General features: G+C 39.4%; 1 protein-coding gene across 2 annotated transcripts in view; it reads left to right on the top strand.

Moving 5' to 3' along the window:
* The window catches only part of UBN2 (ubinuclein 2), a 79,084-nt gene that overhangs the window by 22,695 nt on the left and 43,205 nt on the right, over positions 1-13,184 (top strand). For both annotated transcript variants that reach the window (XM_065939146.1, XM_065939147.1), the window contains exon 3: positions 7,726-7,827. In XM_065939146.1, the coding sequence (XP_065795218.1) occupies positions 7,726-7,827 (102 nt within the window). The remainder of the gene's footprint in view (positions 1-7,725; positions 7,828-13,184) is intronic.

The following is a 13,184-nucleotide window of genomic DNA, read 5'->3' on the forward strand; positions in this document are numbered from 1 at the left end:
TGGGCATTGTTTTTGCTTTGGTTCCATCTCTTCATTGTTTCTGGAGTTATTTCTCCACTCTTCTCTAGTAGCATATTGGGCACCTACCCACCTGGGGAGTTCATCTTTCAGTGGCATATCTTTTTGCCTTTTCATCCTGTTCAGGGGGTTCTCAAGGCAAGAACACTGAAGTGGTTTGCCATTTCCTTCTCTCCAGTGGACCATGTTTTGTCAGAACTCTCCACCATGACCTGTCCATCTTGGGTGCCCTACATGGCATGGGTCATAGTTTCATTGAGTTAGAGAAGGCAGTGGTCCATGTGATCAGTTTGGTTAGTTTTCTGTGGTTATGATTTTCATTCTGTCTGCCCTCTGTTGGAGAAGAGTAAGAGCCTTATGGAAGCTTCCTGATGGGGAGACTGACTGAGGGGGAAACTGGGTCTTGTTCTGTTGGGTAGGGCCTTGCTCAGTAAATCTTTAATCCAATTTTCTATTGATGTATGGGACTGTGTTCCCTCCCTGTTGCTTGGCCTGAGGCGAAACTGTGGACCCATGCTTCCACTGGAGACTCCTGGACGCTCATAGGCAAGTCTGACTCAGTGTCTTTTGGGGACACTGCTCCTTTCTCCTGGCTGCTGGCGCATGCAAGGTTTTGTTTGTGCCCTCCAAGAGTCTGTTTCCCCAGTCCTGTGCAAGTTGTGTAATCAAATTCCACTGGCCTCCAAAGTCAGATTCCCTGGGGGTTCTCAGTTCCTTTGCCGGATCCCCAGGTTGGGAAATCTGTTGCGGGTCCTAGAACTTTCTTAACAGTGTGAGAATATCTTTGGTATAATTATTCTGCAGTTTGTGGGTCATCTACTCGGCAGCTCTGTGGTGGATATCGCTGCATGACCTAGGTCTGCTGCAGCCAGAGCTAAGAGTATGGAAGAATCTTTGGAGATTCTTTTAGATTGCTTTCCAGAAGTTTTATTGGTATACTCTTGAAACCATTTACCATAGATTGGGACTTGAGCCCATGTGCTGGGACTTGAACCCAGCCAAAACCCAGTTTGGGACTCAAATCCATGTGGCTGGGACTCGAACTCAACTAGAACCCTTCTTGGGACTTGAAACCCACATGGCTGGGACTCAGGTCCAGCCAAAACCTTGCTTGGGACTCAAACCCAGCCAAAACTCATGGTACCTGGTTTCAGGACCTAATGAAGCTCAGGTTCTTGATGTCTCATGACAGAAAGAATTCAGTGAGAGACAGAGTGATAAGTAAGAAGTAGATTTATTCAGATTCAGAGAGAAACACACTCTATAGACAAGGTGAGTCTGTGGAGGGTGAGTCCACCTCGAAATGTGGTGTGGTTAGTTTTTATAGACTGGGAAATTTCACATGCTAATGAGTGGGAGGGTTATTCCAACAGTTTTTGAGAAGGGGTGCAGATTTTCACTATTTCAGTCACTGCCTACTCCTTGGCCTTTTAGCAGTGGGTTGGAACTGTCATGGCCCCTCTGGGTGTGGCATTTCTCAATTTGCTAGATGAAATTTATATCTTATTTTATTTCCATTTAGTTATTAATTGCTCTCCATTGAGTTGCAATGTTGCCTTTTTCATATAAAATTCATTTTTTCCTCTGTCATATCTATTTTAACTCCTATACCTTTAAATGTATTTAATATCTGGCAGGGCTGGTGTTTCTCATTAGTTTTTGTCTTTAGAGTTTTAATTTACTAGAACTCTCTTTTTTGGGTAAAAACAGTCCGTCATGTATTTAACTGCTTTTGTGTTACTTTTTCTCAGTAGAATAACTTCTAACATGGAAATATCTTCTACTCTCCCCTTCTTTTTCTCACTGTAATTCTGTAACATAGCATTACAGCTGCAGTATGCAGATCTGGCAAGTGAGAAAAATAACAACACTTTATTGTCTGTGTTCCATCTAAGCATATCCATATGTCGTGTGTGTTTGCGTATGTCTGTTGCCATTGGTGTTTCTTGAGAAGAATTCTACTTACTTTTTGATGGTGTCATCGGTGCTGTTTTGAATTTGGCAATAAGGAGTTCATGATCTGAGCCACAGTCAGCTCCCAGCCTTGTTTTTGCTAACTCTATAGAGCTTCACCCACTTTTAGTTTAGTTCAAAAACTCAGTCATGTCTGACTCTTTGCGACCCCATGAACTGCAGCACGCCAGGCCTCCCTGTCCATCACCAACTCACAGAGTTTGCCCAAACTCATGTCCATTGAGTCAGTGATGCCATCCAACCATCTCATCCTCTGTCGTCCCCTTCTCCTCCTGCCCTCAATCTTTCCCAGCATCAGGGTCTTTTCAAATGAGTCATTTCTTCACATCAGGTGGCCAAAGTATTGGAGTTTCAGCTTCAGCATCAGTTCTTCCAATGAACACCCAGGGCTGGTTTCCTTTAGGATGGACTGGTTGGATCTCCTTGCAGTCCAAGGGACTCTCAAGAGTCTTCTCCAACACCACAATTCAAAACCATCAATTCTTTGGCGCTCAGCTTTCTTTCTTTCTTTTTTTTTTTTTTTAGTATTTATTTATTTATTTTATTTGGATGCACTGGGTCTTAGCTGTGGCATGTGGGATCTAGTTCCCTGCCCAGGGAATGAACCCAAACCCCCTGCATTGGGAGTGTGTAGTCTTAACCACTGGACTACCAGGGAAGTCCCAGGCGCTCAGCTTTCTTTACAGTCCAGCTGTCACATCCATACATGACTACTGGAAAAACCATAGCCTTGACTCAAGGGACCTTTGTTGGCAAAGTAATGTCTCTGCTTTTTAATATCCTGTCTAGATTGGTCATAACTTTCCTTCCAAGGAGTAAGCGTCTTTTAATTTCATGGCTGCAGTCACCATCTGCAGTGATTTTGGAGCACCCCCCAAAATAAAGTCAGCTACTGTTTCCCCATCTATTTGCCATGAAGTGATGGGACTGGATGCCATGATCTTAGTTTTCTGAATGTTGAACTTTAAGCCAACTTTTTCACTCTCCTCTTTCACTTTCATCAAGAGGCTCTTTAGTTCTTCTTCACTTTCTGCCATAAGGGTGGTGTCATCTGCATATCTGAGGTTATTGATATTTTTCCCAGCAATCTTGATTCCAGCTTGTGCTTCATCCAGCCTAGCATTTCTCATGATGTACTCTGCATATAAGTTAAATAAGCAGGGTGACAATATATAGCCTTGACGTACTCCTTTTCCTATTTGTAACCAGTCTGTTGTTCCATGTCCAGTACTAACTGTTGCTTCCTGACCTTCATACAGATTTCTCAAGAGACAGGTCAGGTGGTCTGATAGTCCCATTCTTCCACAGTTTATTGTGATCCACACAGTCAAAGGCTTTGTCTCTGGAACTCTCTTACTTTTTTGATGATCCAGCAAATGTTGGCAATTGATCTCTGGTTCCTCTCCCTTTTCTAAAACCAGCTTGAACATCTGGAAGTTCATGGTTCACATATTGCTGAAGCCTACAAAGAATATGATCAATCTGATTTTGGTATTGACCATCTGGTGATGTCCATATATAGAGTCTTCTTTTACGTTGTTGGAAGAGGGTGTTTGCTATGACCAGTATGTTCTCTGGGCAAAACTCTGTTAGTCTTTGGCCTACTTTGTTTTGTACTCCAAGGTCAAACTTGTCTGTTACTCCAGGTATCTCTTAACTTCCTACTTTTGCATTCCAGTCCCCTATAATGAAAAGGACATCTTTTTTGGGTCTTGGTTCTAGAAGGTCTTGTACGTCTTGATAGAACCGTTCAACTTAGCTTTTTCAGCATTACTGGTTGGTGTACAGACTTGGGTTATTGTGATATTGAATGGTTTGCCTTGGAGAGGAACAGAGATCATTCAGTCGTTTTTGATATTTCATCCAAATACTGTATTTGGGACTCTTTTCTTGACTATGATGGTTACTCCATTTCTTCTAAGGGATTGCCCACAGTAGTAGATATAGTGGTCATCTGAGTTAAATTCACCTATTCCAGTCCATTTTAATTTACTGATTCCTATAATGTCAATGTTCACTCTTGTCATCTCCTGTTTGACCACTTCTAATTTGCCTTGATTCATGAACCTAACATTCCAGGTTCCTATGACCAACCTAGACAGCATATTAAAAAGCAGAGACATTACTTTGCCAACAAAGGTCCCTTGAGTCAAGGCTATGGTTTTTCCAGTAGTCATGTATGGATGTGAGAGTTGGACTATAAAGAAAGCTGAGTGCCAAAGAATTGATGGTTTTGAATTGTGGTGTTAGAAAAGACTCTTGAGAGTCCCTTGGACTGCAAGATCCAACCAGTCCATCCTAAAGGAAATCAGCCCTGGGTGTTCATTGGAAGGACTGATGCTAAAGCTGAAACTCCAATCCTTTGGCCACCTGATGCGAAGAGCTGACTCATTTGAAAAGACCCTGATGCTGGGAAAGATTGAGGGCAGGAGGAGAAGGGGACGACAGAGGATGAGATGGTTGGATGGCATCACCGACTCAATGGACATGGGTTTGGGTGGACTCCGGGAGTTGGTGATGAACAGGGAGGCCTGGCATGGGTTAGTCCGTGGGGTCGCAGAGTCGGATACAACTGAGCGACTGAACTGGGTGACTGATACAATATTGCTCTTTACAGAATCGAACTTTACTTCCATCACCTGTCATATCCACAGCTGGTTGTTGTTTTTGCTTTGGTTCCGTCTATTCATTCTTTCTGAAGTTATTTATCTACTGATCTTCAGTAGCATATTGGGCACCTGTTGACCTGGGGAGTTCATCTTTCAGTGTCCTATCTTTACCTTTTCATACTGTACATACTGAGAAATCTGTATGCAGGTCAAGAAGCAATAGAACAACATGGAACAACAGACTGGTTCTGAATTGGAAAAGGAGTATATCAAGGCTGTATATTGTCACCCGGGTTATTTAACTTATATGCAGAGTACATCATGAGAAATGCTGGACTGGATGAAGCACAAGCTGGAATTAAGATTGCTGGGAGAAATATCAATAACCTCAGATAGGCAGATGATAGCACCCTTATGGTTGAGAGCAAAGAAGAACTAAAGAGTCTCTTGATGAAAGTGAAAGAGGAGAGTGAGAAAGCTGACTTAAGTCTCAGCATTCAAAAACCGAAGATCATGGCATCTGGTCCCATCACTTCATGGCAGATAGATGGGGAAACAATGGGAACAGTGACAGACTTTGTTTTCTTGGGCCTCAAAATCACTGCAGATGGTGACTGTCAGCCATGAAATTAGAAGATGTTTGCTCCTTGGAAGAAAAGCTATGACAAACTTAGACAGCATATTAAAAAGCAGAGACATTACTTTGATGACAAAGGTCCATCTAGTCAAACTGTGGTTTTTCCAGTAGTTTTGTATGGATGTGAGAGTTGGACCATAAACAAAGCTGAGCGTTGAAGAATGGATGCTTTTGAACTGTGGTGTTGGGAGTAGACTCTTGAGAATCCCTTGGATTGCAAAGAGATCAAACCAGTCAATCCTAAAGGAAATCACTCCTGAATATTCATTGGAAGGACTGATGTTGCAGCTGTAGCTCTGATATTTTGGCCACCTGGTGTGAAGAACTGACTCATTTGGAGAGACCCAGATGCTGGGAAAGTTTGAAGTTGGGAGGAAATGGAGACAACAGAGGCTGAGATGGTTGGATGGCATCACCGACTCAATGGACATGAGTTTGAGCAAGCTCCAGGAGTTGGTGATGGACAGGGAGGCCTGGCGTGCTGCAGTCCATGGGGACACAAGTGAGCGACTGTAGTGAACTGAACTCAGTTGTTTTATCCACCAAAATAGAAGGGTTGCCCCTCTGTGTTGGTCTCCAAATTGCTTTTAAAACTGGTAAATCTGAAAACATGGGAGCAACTACTTTATCTCACACCAAAATGACACTCTCACTGGTGATGGTATTATAACAGTTTTGTTCACTGAAAAGCATACAATGGAGTCATAATTATGGGCGGTAGGTTTTTTTTTTTAACATTAATATGCAATACAAACATAGCGTTTAGTCAGAATTACCTTACAAAATTACCTTAAAAGGAAATGGTTTTATGTTGGAGACATTTCTCAGTAAGTCCATCATAATTGTTTTTTTTTTTTTTTAATGTAAACACTGGAAGAGATCCCCATTTCTTCACGTGGAAATAGATGAAGTAATTTGCTTTCATTTAAGAGCTATGTTGCAGAAAACTCAGCCATTTTTCACCATTGGGACCAGCGGTAAAATGCACTGTGCATTGAGAGACACGTGCACTGTGGAAACGTAAACCATAGGAGTGTTCGGTCTCACACACTACACCTTCTCCAGGGCTCATTCTCACTCATTGGTGGCATGAGGGCAGGCAGGACCCTTAGCCCTGTTGGTTTTCTCTCTGCTTTCTGAGCATGCTTTTCCCCACTTCTGCTTCACAAAAATCATGGGGTCTGGCAGCTGTTAGAAAGATGCTTAGAAAGTAGAGTTGAATTTGCATGAGTCAGTTTGCATATCTAAAATGAGTCTTGGAGATGAAACTAAATACTCATTTTAGTAGTGCCATAATAATACTAGCCTTCCTGCTCAGTTAATGTGCTTATGGAAAGCTTATATAGAACCTTTAGAATACATGTGCCATTTAATCCTTGAGATAGACTGAGTTCTTTATACTGTAATCAGTCAGAGTTAAAAGACTCAGTAAAGTGCGACGTGAATAATGGAGTCCATACTAACTGCTTCTTTTGATTTTGATGTTGTTTTACTTAAAAAAGTTTTTGTTTTCTTTTAATTTCAGGAGAACTATAGACTCACAAGAAGTTGCAATATAGAGAGGTCCTTTGTACCAGTCACCTGGTTTTTCTCAGTAGTGACTTAACTATAGTTACCAAAACTAGGAAATAGGCATTGGGACAATAAAGTTAACTAGACCACAGACTTTATTCAGATTTCACCAGTTTCTCCATGCATTCGTTTTTTATTTTCTTGTATGTCTATGTGTATAATTAATTATAGGACATTAAAAATACTTTTAAGAATAGTTTGGATTTACAGAAAAGTTGAAAATACAAAGTATTTCCATATAGTTCTCACCCAGTCTCCCCTGTAACATGATTGTATAGTAGACTTGTTACAACTAACCAACCAACACTGGTACATTACTGTTGATACTGCATTTTATTCAAGATTTGCTTATTTCCCCGTGTCCTTTTTTAAGTGCAGGCAGGAGAGCAGATCACATTTCGTTTTTCTGTCTCTTTAAGCTTATCTAGACTATGACAGTTTTTCAGATTTTTCTTGTTTTTGATAATCTTGACCACTTTGAAGAATACTGGTCAGTTACTTGTAAGAATGTCCCTCAGTTGAGTTTGGTGTTTTTCTTGTGGTTCTGTTTTGTCATGATGTTTATCTCATGGTTAACCTATAACTGAGGTGACACGCTTTTGAGAGGAAGACTGCAAAGTTTAAGTGCAATTTGTGTCACATCGTGTCAAGAGTAATGCTGTATCAATATGACATCACTGTTGGTGCCGACCTTGATCATGTGGCTGAGTAACATGAGCCAGATTTTTCACTGTAAACTTACTTTGGAGGCGAGTCCCTAAGTACAGCTTTCGTTCAAGATGTGAGGGGATTTAAATTCAACCTCCTGAGGGGTATTATTACAGAAGTCATTTGCAGATTCTTCTGACAGGTATTTTATAATTTTATGGAAACAACATGAGTACTGATTCAGTCTAACATATCTGTTCTTCACAGGGTGGGAAGCCCCGTAAACACCGGAAGGATCGGCTACAAGATTTAATCGATATAGGCTTTGGCTATGATGAGACAGATCCATTTATTGATAACTCAGAGGCTGTGAGTAATTTGTCTTTAATATAAAAGCACTTCTTTATTTGGGTAGTGGAATTCAAAGATAAAATAAATGTTTCAGCAAGTGTTTTACTGATTCCCTTTTGATGTATGTCTGAATCATTTACAGTTTTGGGAATTCCCGGGCAGTCCACTGGTTAGCATGCAGTGCTTTCTCAGGCGGAGCCTGGGTTCGATCCCTGGAGGGGAAACTAAAATCCCAAAGCTGCACGGTGTGGCCAGAGGAAAAAAGGTTCCAGTTTCCTGTGCTTACAAGTAATTGAGCCATCAACAGTACACATTTTTCTTCGTGTACTTGAGTAGGCATGTAAGATAATTATGGAGTAAAATTATATGTATAGGTTAAGTTTCTAGTGGTGGGATTTATTCATCAGAGAATATTTCCACCTTGAGTTTTTATCGATGTTCCCAAGGGCAGGTGTGTTTTGAAACACCTTCAGATAAGAACCATGAGATTTTGAAGACTGAGGCTGCTGGGTTGTAGTTAATCTGGCAGATAGCTTGAAATTGTGCTTCATGGTTTTATTGCTGCCAATCTTTACTACAGTGGTGATAGTTGAATGCTATCCTTCATCACAGTCTGTTTTGATGAAGCCCTACAGCTTTCCCCCTGGAATCTTCTTTCTCTTATAAAAGGAAGAGGAATTCAGGAGAGCATTTCAGGACTACAGCAGTCCATTGATTGCATAGCAAATAAATAAAGGCATGCCATGTTTAGGGGTTGGTAAGTTGTATGTTCTTACATTCTTCTCAGTGTGCTGGAATAATCTAATCCCTGCATTATGATATCCCCTGCACTGTGTAGTGACTGCTTAGAATATACAGAAAGTGACACTAAGGTGGCTGTTAGACTACCCGCAAATTAGTATCTCTTTTTCCTGTTACTACAGGGCTTGGTTGTGTAGAGGATGACAAGGCATGTAGTGGTAGGAAGGTGATAGGAAGGACTTCCAGCTTGAGGCATACACACCCTGTCGTACTCCTGTGTTACTTTGGTTTCCTGACATAAACTGGTTTGCAAGCCTACTCTGTACAAGTAAAATGTTGACAGTGTCCTTTGGAGTTGAGAGGACTTTCTGTTACCAAAAAGGTTGTCAGCCTTTTTTGTAGGTTCGGGCATGGAATGGTCTCAAAGAGTTTTGACCTTGATTTGACATTAAAGTCAAAAGTACTAGATTCTAGACTCCACTTGTTTTCTAATTCACCGTGAACCAGGAGCAAGTCTTTTATTGTAGCATCACCCAGTTTTCTCTGTTACGACTGACTTGCCCAGCAGAATTATGTACTCTGAGACTCAAGATAATGACATGCTGAAAAGCCTGTGTGGGTGCTCAGTGGCTTCATTTGTATCCCGTTTGTTGCGATCCCATGGACATCACGTTCCCCTGTCCGTAGGATTTCATAGGCAAGAATACTGGAGGGGTTTGCCCTTTCCTTCTCCAGGGGATTTTCCCACCCCAGGGATCAAACTCATCTCTCCTACTGCTCCTGCAAGTGGATTCTTTACCAGTGTGCCACCAGGGAAGCCCATCGAAAAGCAGAAAGCAAATATAAACCAATAGTACTGGTGTTAACACTCTATGTAAAGTAGATTTTGAATTCTAAATAACTCAAGAGGAAACTCAGCCATGCCGTGTATGAATGAACATTGCATGTACTCAGGCTTACATAAATAGCATTTTAAAATTTTTTAGAAATTTTTTATTGAAGTATAATTGCTTTACAAAATTTTGTTGTTTTCTGTCAAACCTCAACATGAAGCAGCAATAGGAATACACATATCCCCTCCCTTTTGAACTTACCTCCCATCTCCCTCCTCATCCCCCACCCCCCCGCCCCGGGTTGACATAGAGCCCTTGTTTGAGTTTAATTAATAAACTTAACTTTTTTAGAGCAGTTTGAGGTACACAGCAAAATTGAATGGAAGGTGCAAAAATTGCCCGTATACTCCCTGCCCTCACGACATGCACTGCTTCCCCCATTATCGGTGTTCTCCCACCAGAGTGGTATGCTAGTCACAGGTGAAGAATCTGCATCAACACATCGTCACCCAGAGCCCATAGTTTACTTTCAGATTCACTCTTGGTGTTGTACCTTCTGTGGATTTTGACAAATGTATAATGACATGTATCCACCATTATACTGTCATACAAGATAGTTTCACTGCCCTAAAAATAATATGCTCTACCTATTCATCCCTCCCTAACACCTGCAACCACTAATCTTTTTATTGTCTTCATAGTTTTGCCTCTTCTCCAGCATCATACAGTTAGAATCATATGGTATGTAGCCTTTCATAAAGAGCATTTTTAGTATTTTCCTTTGTAGCATTCCAAATATTTGAATAAAAGTGTTTTGCAAACCTATTTTTGTGAAATGTAATTTCTTTGTGTATCAATTTAAAGACTGGCTGGCATTTTCAAAGAGAATGAAATAGAGTAGGAGCTGTTATAGTAAGCTACTGATATATTATGTGATTTTTATTGTGTGTGTGTGTGTTTATATGCATGCACTGGGTTTTGATGGGTAATATATTTTCCACTTGGGCTGGTGAAGAAAATTTGAAAGCCACTGCTTTAATAAATGAGGATAAATTTTGTAGGTATAAATTGTTGTGTTATATATATATATATAAATATATATAAAAATATATATTTATTTGTTATACATATGTATATATAACTTATACAGTTACTGACATATTTATAGGACAATTTCAGTCTCTGTTTTATAGGAGGAAATTGAACTAAAACACAGGTTGTTTATTGACTTGCAAAATAATTTTGTATCATTTTCTTTAACAGATTATTTCGTTTTTACATGAAATAATTCAGTGATTCAGACATAAAACACTTATGAGCCAACCAAATGATTTTCTTGTTTTTTTCCAATGGGTATATTGCTTATAGGCTTTTTTTTTGGGCTGTGTCATCCTCATGGGATCTTAGTTCCCTGACTGGGAATTGAACCTGGGCCCTTGGAAGTGAAAGTGCAGAGTCATAACAACTAGACCGCTAGGAAATTCCCACTAGTAGACTTTCTCTATTTGTATATTATTCAATAGGGATTGAAAATAATCTGGTTCTGATTCACTTTAAGAATTGTGTACTATTAATACTTACTACTGTAATATCTGAAAATAAATGCTTTTTAAGATTATTTTGAGTCTAACATGCATGCTGCCAAATTTTTAAAAAACAAAGGAAATCTTTTCATTGTTGAAATAATACCAGAGATGATTAATGCTTTTATTTAGGTTATGTCTTTTAAATTTCACTAGAACTTCATGAAGTAAGTAATATTGAATCTGTTTTGCAGCCGTGAAGTATTGATGTTAAGTGATTTATTCTGGGTCACAATAGCTAGGCATCTCTGTTGGCAAAGGATCTGATAAATCTGGTTTGCAAGTTCAGTGATCCATTGCCTCTTAATACATTGTACTTAAAAGGCTAAAATTATTACAGAAGTAGAAATGTCATATACTCATGAAACTTATGTAAGGTTATAAATGAGTGTTACCTTAACAAAAACAACCCCAGAATATAGCCTGTACCTTGCAAGAAAAGAAAAAAAAATGCTTGTCACATTTATAACTCACAGTGCAGTGGAAGCTGTGTATTTATCCTTGCTCTGTCATATTGGTTGTGTCACTTTAGTACGGTTGCCAGGTTTATTAAAGACAATTGTAGTCCACTTGGTTATATTTTTTTAAAAAGGCTAAATCAAATATGCATAAAGAGTTTGTTCTCCTGAAGAGTGTTCTGATAGGGAAAGTTCAGCAGAATACTGCTGAAGAAGGTAGATAATGAGCACCTCCGCATTGTCTGGTAGCTTGGTGATGAGTGTGTTTCTAACACGAGATGCTGCTTATTACAGTGGGTAGATTGGGAAAACAGTCAGTGACACTGCCATAAACCAATACTGCTACTGTGGCAAACTTCTTGACCTCTCTGAATTTGGTTTTCACTTATAAAATGGGAGTAATATTTGCCTTCCTGGCCTCCAAAGGGGATCAGGGGAACCAAGTGAAATAATTTATACGAGGAAGATAAAAATTGTAAAGCATTATACAAATTTATGTAAGCAAAAAGTGCAGGTGTATTTGTCTTATCACAATTATACATTTTCAAAATAATTACTAGAGAGACTTTTCACTTTAAAAAAAAAAATTTATTTTTGTCTGCGCTGGGTCTTCATTGCTATGCGTGGGCTTTATCTAGTTGTAGCAAGCCGGGGCACCTCTCTAGTTTCAGTGCCTGGGCTTCTCATTGCAGTGCCTTCTCGTTTGTACTACATCTTCTTTATTCATGCCTCTATTGGACATTTAGGTTGTTTCTGGGCCTTGGATATTGTAAACAGCGCTACAGTGAACACTGGGGTGCATGTATCCTTTAGCATCACGTTTTTCTCCAGATAAATGTGGAGATTCCTAACCACTGGACCACCATGGAAGTCCATTCTTTTCACTTTTTTTTTTTTTTTCTCGTTCTTTTCAGTTTTAATTCTTTACTCCTCACATCACTCCTTTACTTACAGATAGTACTGGGCCCTTTCTGAAGGTCATAGCCATAGGTCTTTGTAGTAACCCCTCAAGTAGAGCAACAAGAAAGGAGTTTGTTCCTTTTTTCTTTTTCTAACATCATTCAGTTTTGGTTCAAAATCATTAAATGTACAGGCTTTCTCCATTCTCCATGTAACTTAAGAGGATACAGTTTAAAAAAAAAAAAGAGGATGCAGTTTAAAATCACAAGCTTTGTATTTAGCCTTAATATGTTTAACAAATATGTTCTGTATATATTTTGCCCATGGCAAAAGAATTTTCCTTACAAATACCACTTTCTTAAAGACTAATTATATAATATGAAGAGAACCCTTAAGTAGAGTTCTGGGGACCCCAGGTAGCAGGTATCTTGCTTCTGTTAGATAAGTAGTTCCTTTTTTTCCTCTTTTGCCGTGAACACCTTCATTTAGTTAAGATTGACCTTCAATTTAGTGCTTGTTTTTTCTTCTTCAGGTGAGATAAGATGAAGCTTAAAATCCAGACTTACACAACTAGAGAATGCCTGTGTAGCAACAAAAGACCCAGCACAGCCATAAATATATACTTACATAAAATTTTAAAAAATTGAAGCTTAGAGGACATCAACTTAACGTGATACTCTAGACCAGATCTTCATACTGATTTATACAATTTGATTCTTTTTCAGAGAAGTACCTGGATTCTCAGTGTATGCTTACTGAACAGGGCAGTTCTTTTTCTACTTCCCTTTAAAACTTATTTTTGTTTTATATGTTTACAAAATATTCCTTACTTAAAAACTTAGAACTAAGGCAGAAGAAAC

This window comes from Muntiacus reevesi, chromosome 6 (genome assembly GCF_963930625.1).
Source record: "Muntiacus reevesi chromosome 6, mMunRee1.1, whole genome shotgun sequence".
NCBI classification, from domain to species: Eukaryota; Metazoa; Chordata; class Mammalia; order Artiodactyla; family Cervidae; genus Muntiacus; species Muntiacus reevesi.